General features: G+C 45.9%; 1 protein-coding gene across 3 annotated transcripts in view; it reads right to left on the bottom strand.

The window, feature by feature from the left end:
* The window catches only part of LOC124789953 (uncharacterized Golgi apparatus membrane protein-like protein CG5021), a 72,606-nt gene that overhangs the window by 19,957 nt on the left and 32,841 nt on the right, over positions 1-19,808 (bottom strand). For all 3 annotated transcript variants that reach the window (XM_047257483.1, XM_047257484.1, XM_047257485.1), the window contains one exon: positions 543-683. In XM_047257483.1, coding sequence (XP_047113439.1) covers positions 543-683 — 141 coding nt within the window. The remainder of the gene's footprint in view (positions 1-542; positions 684-19,808) is intronic.

Here is a 19,808-nt window from a genome sequence, read left to right as displayed (position 1 = left end):
GATAAATTTTTGAGAGTCCTAAGCAAGGCAATTGCCCACTTTTGCCACTCTGTCATGAGCTGTGCACGCAACAAACAAGGCTAGTGGAGTGAATTTCAATTTCCATATACACATTCCAAAATAGTCTATGATCTTCAAGCAGTCTCTCTGTATTCCACTTCACAACATCTGCAGCTGCCTGAAAATGCTATTCACTTTAACATGCCATATGAATAAAAGTTTATAAAAGCAGTAAAGGCAACCACTCACATTCATTATACTCCACCAGTAACTTTCCAGTACCATTTTTATAATGCTGTATTAATGACTGCTTTGAGCATTGTCCTCAAGTAAATCACTGGCACTAGAAAGTATTAGGTTTTATTGTAAATTGTGTGTTTAATTAGTTTAATTTTGGGGGTTAGTATGCGAGCATGGTATTAACTACTAATGGATGTGAATACTTGGAAAGTGTACTCTGGAAGTTTTTACTGACAAAAAGGAAGAGCATGACAATACAGCTGAACACACAAATCTTGTTTTAATAGTATCTATATACTTACATTCTGTATCACTTGCTTCCTAAAGAAATCTGAGGTCATTGATGAAACGGACTGTCCAACCGACTGATTGCTTCCAATTTTACACTTTATGTAGCCATATAAATTTGCTCCATTAAGGGCTAAAGCTATGCAGATGACAAGCTGAAATAAATGTGGCATCCAAATATCATTAAATTTTAACTAATAGTTTTTTAACTATAAATAATGTTATAAACAAGACATGTTTTGAATAGTTACTGTTAAAACTGAAGTAATGGTAAAATATCACCAATTTCCAAAAAGTTGCTGCGTAAAGTATTCAGTAAACGATTATTATTATTATTATTATTATTATTATTATTATTATTGTTTTAAATAAAGCTTTACAGTTAAACTCAGATAACACCACACTGTTTTTATATACTCATCCATTCTCCACACAAACTTTCTACTTGATCCATTTGCTTGATTATCGGATGAAGGAGAGCTGTCTGTCTGTTGTGGAACTCACTGTATAATGTGTCTGCTGTACGTAAGTTATCATTCACCTTAATATACTTCCAGTTTTTTATACACATTATTTTGCAAGACACAGGATTGAAGCTATTTGATAGACAATTCTAACAATGGAAAATCCAGGACAGAATGTGAAAATGTAATGAAAATGATAGTTGCTACTCACCATGTATCGGAGATGCTGAGTTGCGGTAGGTCACAACAAAAAGACTGTTGGAAAGTTAGCTTTCACTGAACAAGGCCTTTGACACACACACACACACACACACACACACACACACACACACACACACACACACACACACAGTCTCTGGCAGCTGGAGCTAGACTGCGAGCAGCAGTGCATTATGGGAGAGGCAATCGGGTGGGGGTAAGGAGGAGGCTGGGGTGAGGAATGGGAGGCACATAAAGCGCTGCTGGGAGCATGAAGGGATGACATGAAGAGTAAGGCAGCTAGGTGCAATCAGGGGATTAGACGGAGGGCGAGGGAGAGGGTGGGGGTGGGGGTGGGGGGGGGGGGGGGGGAGTTAGTGCAAAAGGAGAGAAGTGCAATGAGGGATGTGTAGAGCTGGAATAGGAGCAGGGAAGTGGCTAGATGGGTAAGGACAATGACTAATGAGGGTTGAGGCCAGGAGGGTTACGGGAACGTAGGACTTATTGCAGGGAGAGTTCCCACCTGCTCAATTCAGAAAAGCTACGTTGGTGGGAAGGATCCAGATGGCACAGCCTGTGAAGCAGTCACTGGAATGAAGGACATCATGTTGGGCGGCATGTTCAGTAACAACGTGGTCCAGTTGTTTCTTGGCTACAGTGCCACAGTTTGTCGGGGGCCTTTCATATCGACAGACAACTTGTTGGTTGTCATGCCCACGTAGAACGCAGCACATTGGTTGCAGCTTAGCTTGTAGATCACATGACTGGTTTCAAAGGTAGCCCTGTCTTTGATGGGATAGGAGATGTTTGTGACCCAAGTGAATACCACTGTGGGAAGTGTGGGTAGGATAGTGGGTAGGACATTTCTCATTTTGGGGCATGACAAGAGGTAGTCGAAACCCTGGTGGAGAATGTAATTCAGTTGCTCCAGTCCTGGGTGGTACCTAGCCACGGGGGTATGCTCCTCTGTGGCCAGACGGTGAGATTGGGAGGTGTTTGGTTACTGGAACGATAAGGAACAGGAGGTCAGTTTTTGTGCAAGGTTGAGAGGGTAATAACACTCTGTGAAGGTCTCAGTGAGATCCTCAGAATATTTTGAGAGAGACCGTTTATCACTACAGATGTGACAGCAACAGGTGGCTACCTTGTACAGAAGGAACCTCTTGGCATGGAATGGGTGGCAGCTGTCGAAGTTGAGGTATAGCTGGTGGTTGGTAGGTTTGATATGGACAGAGGTAGGTACTGATATAGCAATCTATGAGGTGGAGGTCAACATCAAGGAAAGTGGCTTGATGTGTTGAGTACGACCAGGTGAAGCAAATGGGGGAGATGGTGTTGAGGTTCTGGAGGAATGTGGATAGGGTGTCCTTACCTCGAACCAGATCACAATGTCATCAATGAATCTGAATCAGGTGTCATCAATGAATCTGAATTAGGTGAGAAGTAGTAATTGTTAGGATTTAGTTGGTCATGGCAACTAGGAAGGAGGTGGTTGTTTTGGAATCCGTCGGGCATTGGGAAATGTAGTGTTCTATTGCTGTAAGGCCATGGGCATTAGGGATGTTAGTGTAAAGGGAGGTGGCATCAATAGTGATATAAATGGAAATGTCGTGTGGCTAGGGCCTCCCGTTGGGTAGACCGTTCGCCTGGTGCAGGTCTTTCGATTTGACGCCACTTCGGCGACCTGCGCGTTGATGGGGATGAAATGATGATGATTAGGACAACACAACACCCAGTCCCTGAGGGGAGAAAATCTCCGACCCAGCCGGGAATCGAACCCGGGCCCTTAGGATTGACAGTCTGTCACGCTGACCACTCAGCTACCGGGGCGGACATCAATAGTGATGAACAGGGCATTGTGTGTTAAAGGAACAGGAACTGCAGAAAGTCAGTGGAGGAAATGGTTGATATCTTTTATATAGGAGTGTAGGTTGGGAGTGATGAGCTGAAGGTGTTGCTCTGTGACAGCAGAGTTTCTCTCAGTGCGGGCACAGTAACTAGCCGCAATGGGCCATCATGGATGGTTGGGTTTATGGACTTTAGGAAGCTTGTAGAAGGTAGGAGAGGGGGGAGTGAAAAGGGTGAGGAGCAAGGTGGGCTCCTGGGAGAGGTCCAGGAATGAGCCACAGGATTTGAGAAGAGACTGCAGATCCTGTTGGATTTCTGGAATGGGGTCACTGTGGCAGGGTTTGTAGGTGGATGAATCTGACAGCCGGTGGAATCCTTCCACCAGGTAATCTTTGTGGTTCAAAACAAAAGTGGTGGAGTCTTTGTCAGAGGGTAGGATTATAAGGTCAGGATCAGCTTTTAGGTGGTCGATTGGGGTTTTGCTGTGGATGAAAGATCAGCTTGCATGTTGAGGAATCTGGAGAATGATGGTGAGGCAAGGGCCGAGGTTAAGAAATTCTGGAAAGTTAACAGGAGGGTAATTTGGGGGCAGTGGGGTGGAGCACAGTTGGATGGAGGAGTGAACTGAGTCAGGCAGGGCTCAACATAGGTCCTTGGTTGAGTCTGATTAATAGGGTTGGTGGCGAAAAAGTATTTCACTGTAGGGACCGGAAGAAGGAGAGAAGATCATTAACAAGTCTTACATGACTGAATGTAGGGGTGGAGCAAAAGGTGAGGCCTTTGAAAGGAACTGATACTTCTGCGGGGCTCAGGCTTTTGGAGGAAATTTTCATGACTGTGTTTCGGGTCTGTTTAGGTTCTGAATTCTGAGAGGTGGTGGGAAGGAGTTTTGGGGGGGGGGGGGGGGGGGTGAGGTAAATGTAGTAGGTCCGCCATACAGGGTTTGTCTGCTATGACAGGACATGGGGGAGGTTTGGAGTTGGTTGTAAAAGTGGTGGACAATGATAATCCAAGGTGGGAGTAGGAAGTAAGAAGGTTGCAGTTTTTTGATGTGGTGTTGTACATGTTGCTCTAGTTCCTGGAGGGCAAGAATTTCACTGTGTGTTATGGGATCCATGAATTTGTGATTGCTTAGCAGGAGAAATTTACAGATGGAGAAAGATACTGCAAGGTGGTTTGGGACTGACTGGTATGGTTTTGCAGCTCCCCGCACTCCTAGCTTCTGCAAGCTTCCTGAAGTCTATAAACCCAACTACCCATGATGCCCCATTGTGGCCAGTTACTGTGCCCCCACTGAAAGAATCTCTGCTCTCATAGACAACACCTTCAGCCTAGTGGCCCTAACCTACCCTACTATATAAAAGATATCAACCATTTACTCCACTGACTCTCCACAGTTCCTGTTCCTTTAACACACAGTACTCTACTTGTCACTATTGATGCCACCTCCCTTTACACTAACATCCCTAATGCCCATGGCGTTACAGCAATAGAACACTACATTTCCCAATGCCCGACAGATTCCAAAACAACCACCTCCTTCCTAGTTGCCATGACCAACTAAATCCTAACAATTACTACCTCTCATCTGGTTCAGATTCACTGATGATGTGATCTGCATTGAGGTTGAGGACACCCTATCAACATTCCTCCAGAACCTCAACACCACCTCCCCCATTCACTTCAACTGGTCCTACTCAACACATCAAGTCATCTTCCTCAATATTGACCTCCACTGCAAAGATTGCTATATGAGCACCTCTGTCCATATCAAACCTACCAACCACCAGTAATACCTCCACTTTGACAGCTGCCACCCATTCCATATCAAGAAATGTCTTCCATACAGGGTTGCCACCTGTGGCAGTCACATCTGTAGTGATAAACGGTCTCTCTCAAAATATTCTGAGGATCTCACTGAGGCCTTTACAGATTGTCATTACACTCCAAACCCTGTACAAAACCCGATCTCCTGTACCTTATTGTTCCAGCAACCAAACACCTACTAAAGTCTCACAGTCTGGCCACAGAGGAGCATTCCCCTTGTGGCTCATGGGCTGCAAGGTGGAGGGGATGGAAGGTGGAGGGGTTGGAAGGTGGAGGGGTCGGAAGGTGGAGAAGAAGTTCGGGGGGGGGGGGGGGGCACAGGGGTGCAAGATGGGGGTGGGGGGCATGGGATGCAAGAGTGGGGTCGTGGGGTGCTAGAGGGGTCACAGGGGGGGGAAGGGACAGCACGGGGTGCAAGAGGGGGTCACGGGGTGCAAGAGGGGGCCACGGGGGGGGGGGGGGAAGGGTGATTGGTGGGGGGGGGAAGGGTGATTGGTGGTGGGGGGTGCAGAGGGGGGCACGGGCAAAGAGTGCACGGTGGAGAAGAGGATGTGGGAGAAGTGAGAGGGGACCTGGGGTACAGAGGACAGGAGTGGGTGCAGAAGGGGTAGGGGATGCAGGGGGCAGGGGGCAGGGGGGAGTGGGGAGTGGGCTCATAGGGTTGGATGGGCTCAAGAGGGTGGCCAGCAAGAGGGCGCAAGGGATGAGGCGAGCAAGGGAAGCGGCTGGGCTGTGATGCAGGGGGCAGAACGGGTGTCGTGGGATGGCAGAGGGAGTGCAGCAGGGGGGGCATAGGTGGTGTGCTGGGGGAGGGAGGGGTGATGGAGGGATGGAAGCAGAGCGAGGGGTAGAGTGGGGGAGGGAGAGAGAGGGGTTGGAAGGTGGAGGGGTCGGAAGGTGGGTTGGTTGGTTGGCTTAAAAGAGGGGGAAGGGACCAAACTGCTAGGTCATCAGTCCCTTGTTCCTAACAAAACAATGTCACAAGGGTGAGAATAAAACAAGTGAGACTGACAACACAAAACAGAGAGAAAGGAGAAATGCACAAGAATGACGGAAGGGCAACAAACACTTAAATGGGCAAAAGGGGAGATGAAATCCACAGAAACGCAAGAAACAGGTAGAAGAGATTAAAAGGACAAAACAGATTACCTTGACAGGCTGGCCATGAGAATAAAAAGGTGAAGCCAGCCACTCTGCAACACATTAAAACCTCCACCCTAAAGGCACTAGGGTGGAGGACACAGAGGGACAAAGGACATGCACTGAACTTAGATCAAGTGATAAAACCCACACTCACAAATAAAACTTAATACTAAATCAGCCAATGAGGCATTGTCAGATACAAGTTGTGGCAACAAGTCCGGTAACTGAAGATTTTGTCGCGGGGCAGTCAAAGTGGGACAGTGCACCAGAATGTGGGCCACTGTCAACCGGGCACCACATCAACACTGAGGCAGGTCTTCACGGTGCAGGAGGTGGGGAAGCCAAGTCAATCGGGTGTCGCAGAGTCCCTGCGAGAGGTCTGCATGGAGAACTGCCACACATTCATAGTCACTTTAATGGCACACAGTTTGTTGTGCATAACGAGACTATGTCATTCCATCTCTCAAAGCCGAAAAACATGGCAGCACAATAACGATCGCCGGTTGGTTACAGGGATGCCGATCTCCATAAGCGGTTTCTATGTAGCCTGTTTGGCCAGCCTGTCAGCAAGTTCGTTGCCTGGGATTTTGATGTGACCAGGGTTCCAGACAAACACCACTGAATGACTGGACCGTTCCAGGGCATAGATGGACACCTTGATGGTTGCTACCAAAGGATGCTGAGGGTAGCATTGGTCGATAGCTTGTAGGCTGCTCAAGGAGTCAGTACACAGGAGAAGTGACTCGCCTGGGCATGAGCAGATATGCTCAAGAGCATGAGATATGGCTGCCAGCTCTGCAGTGAAAACACTGCAGCCACCTGGTAAGGAGTGCTATTCTATATATCCTCCAGGAACATAGGCAAAGCCAACGTGACTATCAGCCATCGAGCCATCAGTGTAAACCACTTCATGGCCCTAGTACATGTCGTTGTCGAGAATCGAGAGGAAGTGACAGCGGAGAGTTGCAGGGTTAACGGAATCCTTAGTGTCATGTGAAAGGTCCAGGCGTAGCTGCGGCCTAGGTGTACACCAAGGAGGTGTTCATAAATGAACCCCAAGTATATGTGGTAAATGCAAGGACTCCAGTTTGGAGAGAAGGGATCACACACGAACTGCAATTGTAAGCCCTGACCTGGGCCACTGATGAGGGAGACGAACCGCCGTGGGCGGGGAAAAGGAGACAGTAATTTGGATGTAACTGGAGAGCAGTTCCGCATGCCTAACCTGCAATGGAAGGACTCCAACCTCTGCCAGGACGCTAGTCACCGGACTCGTCCTAAAAGCTCCTGTTGCTAGGTGAATGCCACAGTAGTGCACTGGGTCGAGTAAACACAATGCTGAGGGCACCGCCGAACCATAAACCACACTCCCACAGTCAAGGCAGGATTGAACAAGGGCTCTGTAGAGCTGCAGCAGCGTAGAGCAGCAGCGTAGAGTAATCTGCACCCCAGTTGGTGTTGCTCAGGCAGCGGAGGGCATTGAGGTGCTGCCAGTACTTCCACTAAAGCTGATGGAGGTGGGGAAGCCAAGTCAATCGGGTGTTGAAAATCAGTCTTAAGAATCGATGTCTCCACAACATCTACATCTACATCCATACTCCGCAAGCCACCTGACGGTGTGTGGCGGAGCGGATCGTCCTTAAGGTAAAGTTCTGGTTCTGGATTAACAGTATGATGCGGACAGAAGTGCGTAACAAATGACCTTGCGGCTGAAAACTGGAAACCATGAGCTACAGCCCATATCTGCGCCTTGTGGATGGCTGCCTGTAGGTGCCGCTCAGCAACACCAATACTGGTGGAGCAGTACGAAATGCAGAAGTCGTCTGCATACAGAGAATGTGAGACCAATGGCCCTACAGCTGCTGCCGCACCGTTAATAGCCACTAAACATAGAGAGACCTGGAACGCCATTCTTCTGAATATGAGGGGAACTATGGGAGGCACCAACTTGGACACAGAAAGTACGAACCGACATGAAATTGTGGATAAAAACCAGGAGCAGACTTCGGAGACCCTACTCGTATAATGTGGCAAGGATATGGTGTACCAAGTCGTGTCATATGCTTTTCCTAAACCAAAAAAGATGGCAACCAGGTGTTGGCGTCTGAAAAGGGCAGTTCGGTTGGCAGACTTGCGGAACACAAGATTATCAGTCATAGAGCGACCCTGGTGGAAGCCCCCCTGACGCGGCCAGTAGGCCACGTGACTTCAGGACCCAACCCAACTGCCGACACACCGTAAGTTCCGGCAGCTTGCAAAGAACGTTGATGAAGCCGATGGGCCGATAGCTATCCACATCTAGCGGGTTTTTACGGGGTTTAAACACCAAAATAATGGTGCTCTCCCACCACTGTGACGGAAAGACCCCATCGCGCCAGATCTGGTTGAAGATGAGAGAAAGTGTTGCTTGTAGCCAGATGAGAGATGTTTAATCATCTGACCGTGGATCAGATCCGGACCAGGAGCTGAGTCAGGGCAATGTGCAAGGGCACTGAAGAGCTCCCTCTCTGTAAATGGGGCATCAGAGGTTCACTGTGATGTCTAGTGAATGAGAGGACTTCCCCTTCCATTCGCTGTTTGAGGGTGTGAAAGGCTGGGGGGCTGTTCTCTGACGCAGAGGCTCGAGCATAGTGTTCAGCAAAGTGCTCGACAATCGCATTTGCGTCGGTAAATAACACGCCAGGGACACCTGTTGGGGTCTGGTACCCAAAAAGATGTCTGATCTTTGTCCAGACTTGGGAAGGTGACGTGTGGCACCCAATGGTCAACATGTACTTCTCCCAACACTCCTGATTCCGTCGTTTTATAAGCTGAGGTACGCAGGCACGGAGCCACTTAAAGGCTATCAGATACTCTAGGGAAGGGTGTCGCGTATGTCGCTGTAGAGCTCGCCGAAGCTCTGTAATTGCCTCAATGACTTCTGGCAACCACCAAGGGACTGTCCTTCACCAGGGGCACCCTAAAGAATGAGAGAGATCGGGTTTTCTACTGCAGAAACGATTGTGGTAGTCACCATCACATCAATGTTATCATGTGGGGGAGAGCCAACGGTGACTGCAGAGGTGAAAGTTTCCCAGTCTGCCTTGTTTAAAGTCCACCTGGGCAAGCACCTGTGGGCCTGATGCCGGGGCCGTGACAGGAAGATGGGGAAGTGGTCACTACAACACAGGTCATCATGCGCTCTCCAGTGGACAGATAAGAGAAGTCTTGGGCTGCAAATTGATAAATCAATGGCCGAGTAACTACCTCGAGCCACTATGAAATGTGTGGTGGCCCCAGTATTTAAGAGGCAGAGGTTGAACTGAGACAGTAAAGTTTCGACATCTTTGCCTCAGGCAGTACACACGATGTCACCCCACAAGGAGTTATGGGTATTAAAATCTCCCAAAAGTACTAAAGGTTTAGAGAGTTGATCAAACAGTGCAGCTAACACATTCAGGGGTACTGCACCATCTAGAGGAAGATACACATTGCAGACAGTCGCCCTTATTGTGACAGCCACAGCTTCAAGAGGGGTTTGATGGAGCACAGTTTCACTACAGACTGAGTTTAGGACATAAATACAAACTCCACCTGACACTCGATTATAGTCGCTATGGTTCTTGTAATATCCCTTATAGCTGTGGAGGGCATGGGTCCGCATTTCCGGGAACCAGGTTTCCTGGAGGACAATACAGAAAGCAGGAGTAAAGCTTAACAGTTGCTGTAGCTCAGCCAGGCGGTGGAAAAAACTGTCGAAATTCCACTGGAGGATGACATCATCATGAGACTGGGAAGGCATGGAACATTCAATGAGGTAATTTACACCTCAGGATCGCCTGCTGCCACCGACTTTTTGCTTGAGCTGTCTATATCCACTGTGTCTGAGGGTCCATCGAGATCCAGGTCCTCAGCAGACGCCAGAATCTCCACCCCCTCCTCAGATGCAGAGCTTGTAGGTAATGGTGGTGAAAGTGCCACCGCAAGTTCCTTGTTCTTAGGAGTCTTCTTTTTCGATTTCTCGCACTGTTCCTTCAGTTTCCGTGGCTGGGAGGACTTCACTGAATCAGTCTCCTGGACAGAGGATCAGCGTGAAGCCCTATGACCAGTTGCTTTTGGGCTCTTCAGCCGGTGGTGGGTTACATCTTTCCCATTAGCAGAAACCTGGGAAGGAGTGATCCATGGGACCCCTTCCTAGCGAGAGGAGCCAAAGAAGCCTTACGCTTCTCTGGCTCAGAAGTGGGGACTGAAATCCCTGATGGTTGAGGGGGGGGGGGGTGTAGGGGGGGAGGGTGTAGGGGGCGGGGGGGAGTAGTTGCTCCCAAAGTAGGTGGTATGGGACAACAGGGAGGGAAGTGTCTCCCACCATCAAGGGGGCAAGTATAGTCTCCCAGTTCTGAGAGGCGAAGTAGGTGGTATGGGACAACAGGGAAGGAAGTGTCTCCCACCATCAAGGGGGCAAGTATAGTCTCCCAGTTCTGAGAGGCGACAGGAATTCGAGGAACTGAGGGGGCGACAACTGTTCTGGTAGCGGCGGCATATGAGGAGGTCATAGCCACAAGATGTAGGTGCTCAAATTTCATCTTAGCCTCAGTGTAAGTCAATCAGTCCAGGGTCTTATATTCCACAAATTTCCTCTCTTTCTGTAAAATCCTGCAGTCTGGCAAGCAAGGTGAATGATGCTCTCCGCAGTTGACACAGATGTGAGGCGGGGTACATGAAGTACTGGGATGCTATGGACGTCCACAATCTCGACAGGTGGGGCTGGAAGTACAGTGGGAAGACATATTGCTGAACTTCCAGCACTTAAAGCACCGCATTGGGGGAGGGATATATGGCTTGATGTTACAGAGGTAGACCATCCCCTTGACCTTCTCAGGCAATGTGTCACCCTCGAAGGCCAAGATGAAGGCACCAGTGGCAACTTGGTTATCTCTTGGATCCCAATGGACGTGCCAGAGGAAATGAACACCTCGCCACTCTAAATTGGCGCGCACCTCATCGTCAGACTGCAAAAGAAGGTCCCTGTGGAATATAATACCTTGGACCATATTTAAGCTCTTATGAGATGTGATGGTAACAGAAACATCCCCCAACTTGTCACAAGCGAGTAATGCCCATGACTGGGCAGAGGATGCTGCTTTCATCAAGACTGACCCAGAGCGCATTTTGGACAAGCCCTCCACCTCCCCAAACTTGTCCTCCAAATGCGCCACAAAAAAACTGAGGCTTCATGGACATGAAAGATTGCCCATCAGCTCTCGAACAGGCAAGGTACCAGAGCAAATAAGCTTCACTGTCATCCTTAGCCTGGCATTTCTCCCATGGTGTGGCCAGGGAGTGGAACGACTTGGGGTCATATTTCTTAGCATTAAAGTTGGACTTTGCCTGCTTAGAGGCTACTGGCAGCGGACCACCAGCAAGAGATGACGTTCTACGCTTCATGACGCGTCATCCACCCTGACTCCACCCACTCTGACTAGGGGCCCTCATCACGGGCACCACCCAGCTGCAGCAAAGGTCACCTGGCAGGATAGCCATTGCTGGGAGTCCTGATGCCCCAGGGACATTGACTCCTTAGCATACGTGGGGAGTTAATGGCGCAGGCATCAGCAGAGCAATCCCTGTGTTGTCAAGGGGCTACAACCAAAAGGGGACATGGAGGCCCCACCACAACAGACTGGCTACCATGCTGGATATCAGGTGCAAAGAAGTCCATGGTCATCATCAGCACAGAAAGTGACACTGCATAGTGCATGGTGCAAAACGCACCCAGGAAGGTGACCTCACCCAACAGATTGAGAATGGGCGGGACTGCAATGCGACAATGAGAAAGTGGGCTAAAGATCTCAATGCACAATGGATACTATGCACCATGTAAGGCGCCCTTCCCCAACTGGCTCGCTCTTTGGGAAAATTTTGAAAAATGGAGGTGAAACCCTATAGGGGACCATCACATAAAGGCCGAAATGTGAGAGACTCCTTTTAGCCACCTCTTATGACAGGCAGTAATACCTCCGGCCTATTCTAACCCCTGGACCTCCCAGGGGGGAGGCGTCAGAAGGGGGGGAGGCGTCAGAAGGGAGGGAGGCGTCAGAAGGGGGGGAGGCGTCAGAAGGGGGGGGAGGCGTCAGAAGGGGGGGGAGGCGTCAGAAGGGGGGGGAGGCGTCAGAAGGGGGGGAGGCGTCAGAAGGGGGGGAGGCGTCAGAAGGGGGGGAGGCGTCAGAAGGGGGGGAGGCGTCAGAAGGGGGGGGGAGGGTGAAGGGACAGAGAATCCAAATTTGAAGATATGAGAAAAAAAAGAAATTGCTATGACTGACTGAGAAATGAGAAGAGAATAAAGCATAACTTGGGGAAGATGAGATCAACTGTTTTACTGTACTTAACCTCTGATAGGAAGCATGCCAACTAATGAGCTACATAGACATAGCACATAGTAGTCACTTAACTTATCTGGCCATAACCTTTCTAACCTGACATAAAGCACTCACAGCAAAATAGATGGATGGATGGATAGATGGATGGATGGATGGATGGTGGTGGTGGTGGTGGAAACCAAATAGCCAGATGCTGGACATTCAACACACACAAACAATCACAGTACTAATTGTCTAGCATTAGTACCCATTGCCAAAGAACCTTGGTGGAACACTTTAAGGAAAACAAATATGGATGGGCTGTTCATCAATTTGCACTGTACATAATCTGCTACCTTCTAGGCTATATGTATTGTGACACAAAAGCTAACTAAATGCTCAATGATAATATTGACCTATGGCCCCCATCTAGTATGTGATCAGAATGTCAACATGTCACATTAATCCCCGAATGTGAGGTTCATATGCACACTAGTCTGGGCTGAGATTGTCATGAGTATAGCTCTGCTGGGGTTTTGCACTGTTCACATTTCACACTTAATTCTCCTGACACTGGCAAGCCAGTATAACCCACGTAGGGTGGCCAGAGATCCAACTTCCATGTCCCACTCACATGGGGACATTCTGGCATGGATGAAAGAACATTCAGAGATATGAAATGAAAGAACTTCTGAGAATGGCTCTGCACAGTCAGGCATCCTAAGTTTGGCAAATTCAGAATTTTAGGGTAAAAAGACAGTTCAGAAGAACAGGAACAGGAGTTGAACAATATCAAATTGTGTTACAAAAATACAATGAAAAGGATAATTGCTACTCAACATATAGAGGAGATGCTGAGTCACAGAAAGGCACAACAAAAAGGCTGTAGGAAAGTTAGCTCTCGGCCAGCAAACTCTTTGTCAATAGGCCTTGTTGGCTGAAAACTAACTTTCCGAAAGTATTTTTGTCGTGCCTTTCTGTAGCTTAGCGTCTCTGCTGTATGGTGAGTAGCAACTATCCTTTTCATTCCAGAATGAGATTTTCACTCTGCAGCAGAGTGTGCGCTGATATGAAACTTCTTGGCAGATTAAAACTGTGTGACGGACTGAGACTTGATCTCAGGACCTTTGCCTTTCGCGGGCAAGTGCTGTGCCACCTGAGCTACCCAAGCACAAGCCATCCTCACAGCTTTAATTCCGCCAGTACCTCATCTCCTACCTTCCAAACTTCACATATGTTCTTCTTCAAACCTTGCAGAACTAGCATTCCTGGAAGAAAGGATACTGCAGAGACATGGCTTAGCCACAGCCTGGGGGCATGTTTCCAGAATGAGATTTTCACTCTGCAGCGGAGTGTGCACAAATATGAAACCTCCGCAATATCCTTTCTTCCAGGAGTGCTAGTTCTGCACGGTTCAAAGAAGAGCTTCTGTGAAGTTGGGATGGTAGGAGATGAGGTACTAGCAGAAATGAAGCTGTGAGGAGGTTTCGTGAGTCGTGCTTGAGTAGCTCAGTTGGTAGAGCACTTGCCCGCAAAAGACAAAGGTCCCAAGTCCGAGCCTCGGTCCGGTACACAGTTTTAATCTGCCAGGAAGTTTCATATCCTTTTCATTATTTTCTTACATTACTTCCTGGATTTTCCATTGCTCAAATTACATCAGGAGCTGTTAATGGAAGTATTCTACAGAAAGGAAGAAAAACAGAAGTGGAATCCAATAGAATTAAAATCAGTACAAATGTTTTATTACAGAGGAAATTTAGTTGTAGACAATTGTAAACATTAAAATTTGAAACAACACTGAGTATCTGGTGTTACCCAGGTAACTTATTTACCCCAATCTTAGACTGACAAAGAATTACTTGTCTATAGTGTAAAACTAACTTAGTTTACTCATATCTTTTCAATAGTATACAAATTATAACATAGTGAATCCAAAAACTATATATCTGACACTGATCTTTACATTATTTTTACATGTCACACCCTTCAAAACAACAAAACCTCCTAAGTATTTAATGGTGAGGGGAGGGAGGTGGCCTTATCCAACAGTGTTTGCATTCACAGATGCATACATGCATAAATACACTAAGGTGACATAAGTCATAAGATACCTCCTAATGTCTTGTCGGACCACCTTTACTCTGGTGTAGTGCAGAAATTTTATGTGGCATGGACTCAACAAGTCACTGGAAGTCTCCTGCAGAAATACTGAGCCATCCATAAGTGCTAAAGTGTTGCTGGTGCACCATAAACGTTCATTCGGATTCATGTCAGTCGATCTGGGTGGCCACATCATTCATTCAAATTGTCGAAAATGTTCTTCAAACATACCATAAACAATTGTGGCTCGGTGACACTGAGCATTGTCATACATAAAAATTCTATCATCATTTGACAACAGGAAGTCCATAAATGGCTGCAAATGGTCCCCCAAGTAGCCAAACATACCAATTTCAGTTCAATAACTAGTTTAGTTGGACCAGAGAATCCAGTTCAATCCATGTAAACACTGCTCACACCATTATGAAGCCCCCACTAGTTTGCACTACCTCTCGCTGACACCTGGGTCCATGACTATGAGATCTTCACCACATTCAAATCATACCATCAGCTCTTACTTACTGAAATCAAGACTCATCTAACCAGGTAACAATTTTCCAATCACCTAGGATTCGACCGGTGTGGTCATGGCCCAGCAGAAGCACTGCAAGCGATGTCACGTTGCTAGCAAAGGCACTTGCGTTGATTATGTGCTGCCATAGCCCATTAACGCCAAACGTCATTGCACTGTCCTAACGGATTCATTCTTCGTACATCCCACACTGATTTCTACAGTTATTCCATATACTGCTGCTTATCTGTTAGCACTGTGAATTCTACGCAAATGCTGCTCTCTGTCATTAAGTGAAGAACTTCAGCCATTGCGTTGACCGTCGTGAAAGATTATGTCTGAAATAATTGGTATTTGCGGCACACTCTTGACATTGTGGGTCTCAGAATACTAAATTCCCTAATGATTTATGAAATAGGATGTCTCAGAACCTAGCTTCAACTACCTTTCCACATTCAAAGTCTGTTAATTCTCATCATGCAGCCATAATCATGTCAGACACCTCTTCACATGAATCATCTGAGTACAAATAACAGCTCCATCAACGCTCTACTCTTTTATACCTTGCATACGCGATACTACCATCATCTGTATATTGTATATGTGCATATCACTATCCCATGATATTTGTCTCCACACACACACACACACACACACACACACACACACACACACACACACACACACACACACCAAAACGATCACAGACCCTTAAGACCACTTGTCAATCTTACAATGTTCCCCCATGGATGGTGATCTTGTGCACTTTGGATCCAGTTCTCATACACACGCAGCTGCTGAAGGTCCTTCTGCAGTTCGTACTCCCACTGCTTCCTCTGTCTGCCACTAGCACGAGTTCCATCAGTTCTTTCTATAAGCACAGTGTGATGGTTCTTTTTACATATTGTATTTTATATGTTGTGACAAGTTGGAGTTAATATTATTCTGCCTGCTTCACAACTGAAAAATTTTTTATGCCATGAACTCAGTTATGGTACTTCTAGCAGTTAGTTTCCCCAACAAGCTGTTTTTATATCAAAAGACACCACCAATACACAATATTCCAGATATACAGCTGCAGTTTACTTTTGTGAAAAGGCACTGCTGAGGAGATTCTTGCAATATCCATTAAACGGAGATCAAATAAACTTACTGAAATCACGTTATATGAATATTGTTCAATAATGGAAAAAACTGACTCTTATTACTGTTGCAAAAGAAGAACTGCTAATCAAGAGAAATCTCTTACATTTACATTTATGTTTAATTATTTGTCAAAATTAGCAAATATTAAAATATTTATTATGACTCTGGGCCATTATCATTTAGAACAATGGCGTTGACCTCTGTGCCAATGTTTCCCTATAAAATTTGCATAAATTATTCATGTCATTCATTTCACTAGTATAGGATCTGTGACAGTAAAACATTAGTGACACTTTTAAGTAATATTTGATTATATTTACACTAAATATTACATGAAACTTACACGTTTCTGTGCCTCATCACAAAATGGTTTCTTACACTACCAAGAAACAAAAGGGAAGTGTGTGCAATCTTTTATCAAAAGTAACAGAGATTACAATAACAATCACAGATCATGTTAGTTGATTACATAGTCTTTCCAGTTTTTCTGTAATAATATTTATTTCGTTATGATGTCAGTTTTGTTAAATTTTTGAAATTCTTCAATATTATTTTCTCACATTATGTGGCATACCGCCACAACAGCTACAGCCCAGCAAGTGTCTGGCCTCCTGGTAATGTGCCCTGCCAGGCTTATTCTCTGCACTTTCATCTTCTGCACATGTTTAGTTATTTCATCAAGTCATACAGGTCCTGGTTTTTTCAACATCTCCAGATGATCTCTTCACAGATTGGTCCAAAGACCTTTCTCATGATTTTCCATTCAAAGATGGAAAGGTTGTCTTTTTTGTGACACTTAAGATTTCTGTCCTTTGTAACACTGGTACTATCACTGGATTATAGGTTTTAAGTATGGTATTAACTGACAGATCTTTTAATGACACTGACTCCTTCAGACTGAAGAAAGTTTTAGACTCATTAACAATACACTGCTTAATTTCTTGTGTTAGGTTATTATGTCTCTTGAACCAGGTGCCATGATATTTAAAAATTTCCACTCTTGCTATTTTCCACATTCCAACCTGCAATTAAGCATCATTAGGGGCTTCTCTGATTACTTCTATCATTTCATTCTCCTCCTTATCAAACCTCAGTCCAATCTTACAGGCATTCTTTGCTGAGTCCTCTACAGCTTCTGTCATTTGTTCCTGTGACTCCACTATGACTGCAATGTCATCTGCACATCCCAATAACTGTGTTCTTCAATTTATCTTCAACTCTTTGCCCTCTCTTTTCATTCCTGAACTACTTTCTCCAGGACCAGATTAAAAAGCAATGGCAAAATGGCATCACCTTGTCTCTCACACCCGTTCTTGTGCTCAATTCCTTGGGTAGTCCCCCTTAGTATTTCTACATCTACATCTACATACATACTCCGCAATCCACTATACGGTGCGTGGCAGAGGGTACCTCGTACCACAACTAGCATCTTCTCTGCCTGTTCCACTCCCAAACAGAACGAGGGAAAAATGACTGCCTATATGCCTCTGTACGAGCCCTGATCTCTCTTATCTTTGTGGTCTTTCCACGAAATGTAAGTTGGCAGCAGTAAAATTGTACTGCAGTCAGCCTCAAATGCTGGTTCTCTAAATTTCCTCAGTAGCGATTCACGAAAAGAACGCCTCCTTTCCTCCAGAGACTCCCACCCGAGTTCCTGAAGCATTTCCATAACACTCGCGTGATGATCAAACCTACCAGTAACAAATCCAGCTGCCCGCCTCTGAATTGCTTCTATGTCCTCCCTCAATCCAACCTGATAGGGATACCAAACACACTATCAGTACTCAAGAATAGGTCGTATTAGTGTTTTATAAGTGGTCTCCTTTACAGATGAACCACATCTTCCCAAAATTCTACCAATGAAGCCAAGACGACTATCCGCCTTCCCCACAACTGCCATTACATGCTTGTCCCACTTCATATCGCTCTGCAATGTTACGCCCAAATATTTAATCGACGTGACTGTGTCAAGCACTACACTACTAATGGAGTATTCAAACATTACAGGATTCTTTTTCTATTCATCTGCATTAATTTACATTTATCTATATTTAGAGTTAGCTGCCACTCTTTACACCAATCACAAATCCTGTCCAAGTCATCTTGTATCCTCCTACAGTCACTCAACAACGACACCTTCCCGTACACCACAGCATCATCAGCAAACAGCCGCACATTGCTATCCACCCTATCCAAAAGATCATTTATGTAGACAGAAAACAACAGCGGACAGCACTCCAGATGATACCCACACCTCCGATGAACACTCACCATCGAGGACAACATACTGGGTTCTATTACTTAAGAAGTCTTTGAGCCACTCACATACTTGGGAACCAATCCCATATGCTCGTACCTTAGTTAGGAGTCTGCAGTGGGGCACCGAGTCAAACACTTTCCGGAAGTCAAGGAATATGGCAATTGGTTTTTGTCTCCATTGTACACACCTGCACTAAGTTAATTAACTTCCTTGGTATGCCAGGCTCCTTCAAGATGTTGTTGATACTTTATCTGTGTATACCATCATAAGACTTTGAGAGACCTACAAATGTTACCAGGAACTGATGGTAGAACTCCCAGCACTTCTTCCAGATTTATCTTATGGTGAAGATTTGATCCACACTGCTTCAACACCTTCCTGGTTTTCCCCAACAGTATATTCAGCTAAAGGTTTCAGCTTTTGGAGAATTATTAATGATAATGCCTCAATAATTTCTACGAAATCCTTTTACTACTCTTTTTGTGCAATGGAATAATGGTTAACAGACTTCCATTCTTTTGATCTCTCTTCTGTTCTCCATTCTTCACTTATGAGACTGTACCTCTCTTTCATTAGTATTCCACCGCCTGCCTTCAACATCACTGAAGTTACCTTTCTTCTCCTGATGCCTTCTTATACTTCAGTTTAACTCCTCTGTCTAAATCCTGTTGATTTGCTTCCTTTTTCCTCTACACCCTCTGCATTTCTTCCTTCTGGGAAGATATTTTCATGTACTTTAGTATTCAGCATATTGCTTCCATTTATCCAGAATCCTTCCCTTGTCCATTAGCATATTTCCATCCTGATCATTAATACTTAATGTGTTATTTCTTTGACTGTTCCTCACGTGTTTCAACATTTGAAACATTTCTCTGCTGTGAAATATTGTACGTGTCCTCCATTTCATTAACCATGTACCCCAACATCTCATTTTTGCAGACAGTAAATCATATTGTACACATATGGAATAACAACAGTATGGAACTGATAGACTGCTTCTCACCACACAGATGCAGCACTAAGTTGCAGACAGACACAATGAAAAAGAATGCTAGAAATATTTCAGCTTAAGGATGAAGTCCATCTTTAGGAGTAGAAAACTATCACAAATTCACACAGAAAAACTCTCACATATTTATCCACTGTCTCTAGGAGTTAAGATCTGACTGCAGACGTGTCTGATGTGAGCAGCACTCCACTGGGGTGAGTTGGCAGTACATAAGGCATGTGCAGTACTGAAATTCGAGCAGGGAGGGGGATAGGCAGATGGTTGTGCCGATGAAGTATATGTTGCAGGAAGAGTTCCCATCTACACAAATCAGGAAAGCTGGTGATGGTACAGGCTTTGAAGCAGACATTTAAGTGAAGCACTCCATGTTTGGCAGCATGTTCAGCAACTGTGGGGTCCAGCTGCCTCTTGGTCACTGTTTGGCAATGGCCATTCATGC

This window comes from Schistocerca piceifrons, chromosome 3, assembly GCF_021461385.2.
Source record: "Schistocerca piceifrons isolate TAMUIC-IGC-003096 chromosome 3, iqSchPice1.1, whole genome shotgun sequence".
In the NCBI taxonomy this organism is placed as follows: domain Eukaryota; kingdom Metazoa; phylum Arthropoda; class Insecta; order Orthoptera; family Acrididae; genus Schistocerca; species Schistocerca piceifrons.
The sequence above is the reverse complement of the archived record's forward strand: the minus strand, read 5'-3'. Positions and strand labels throughout refer to the sequence as shown.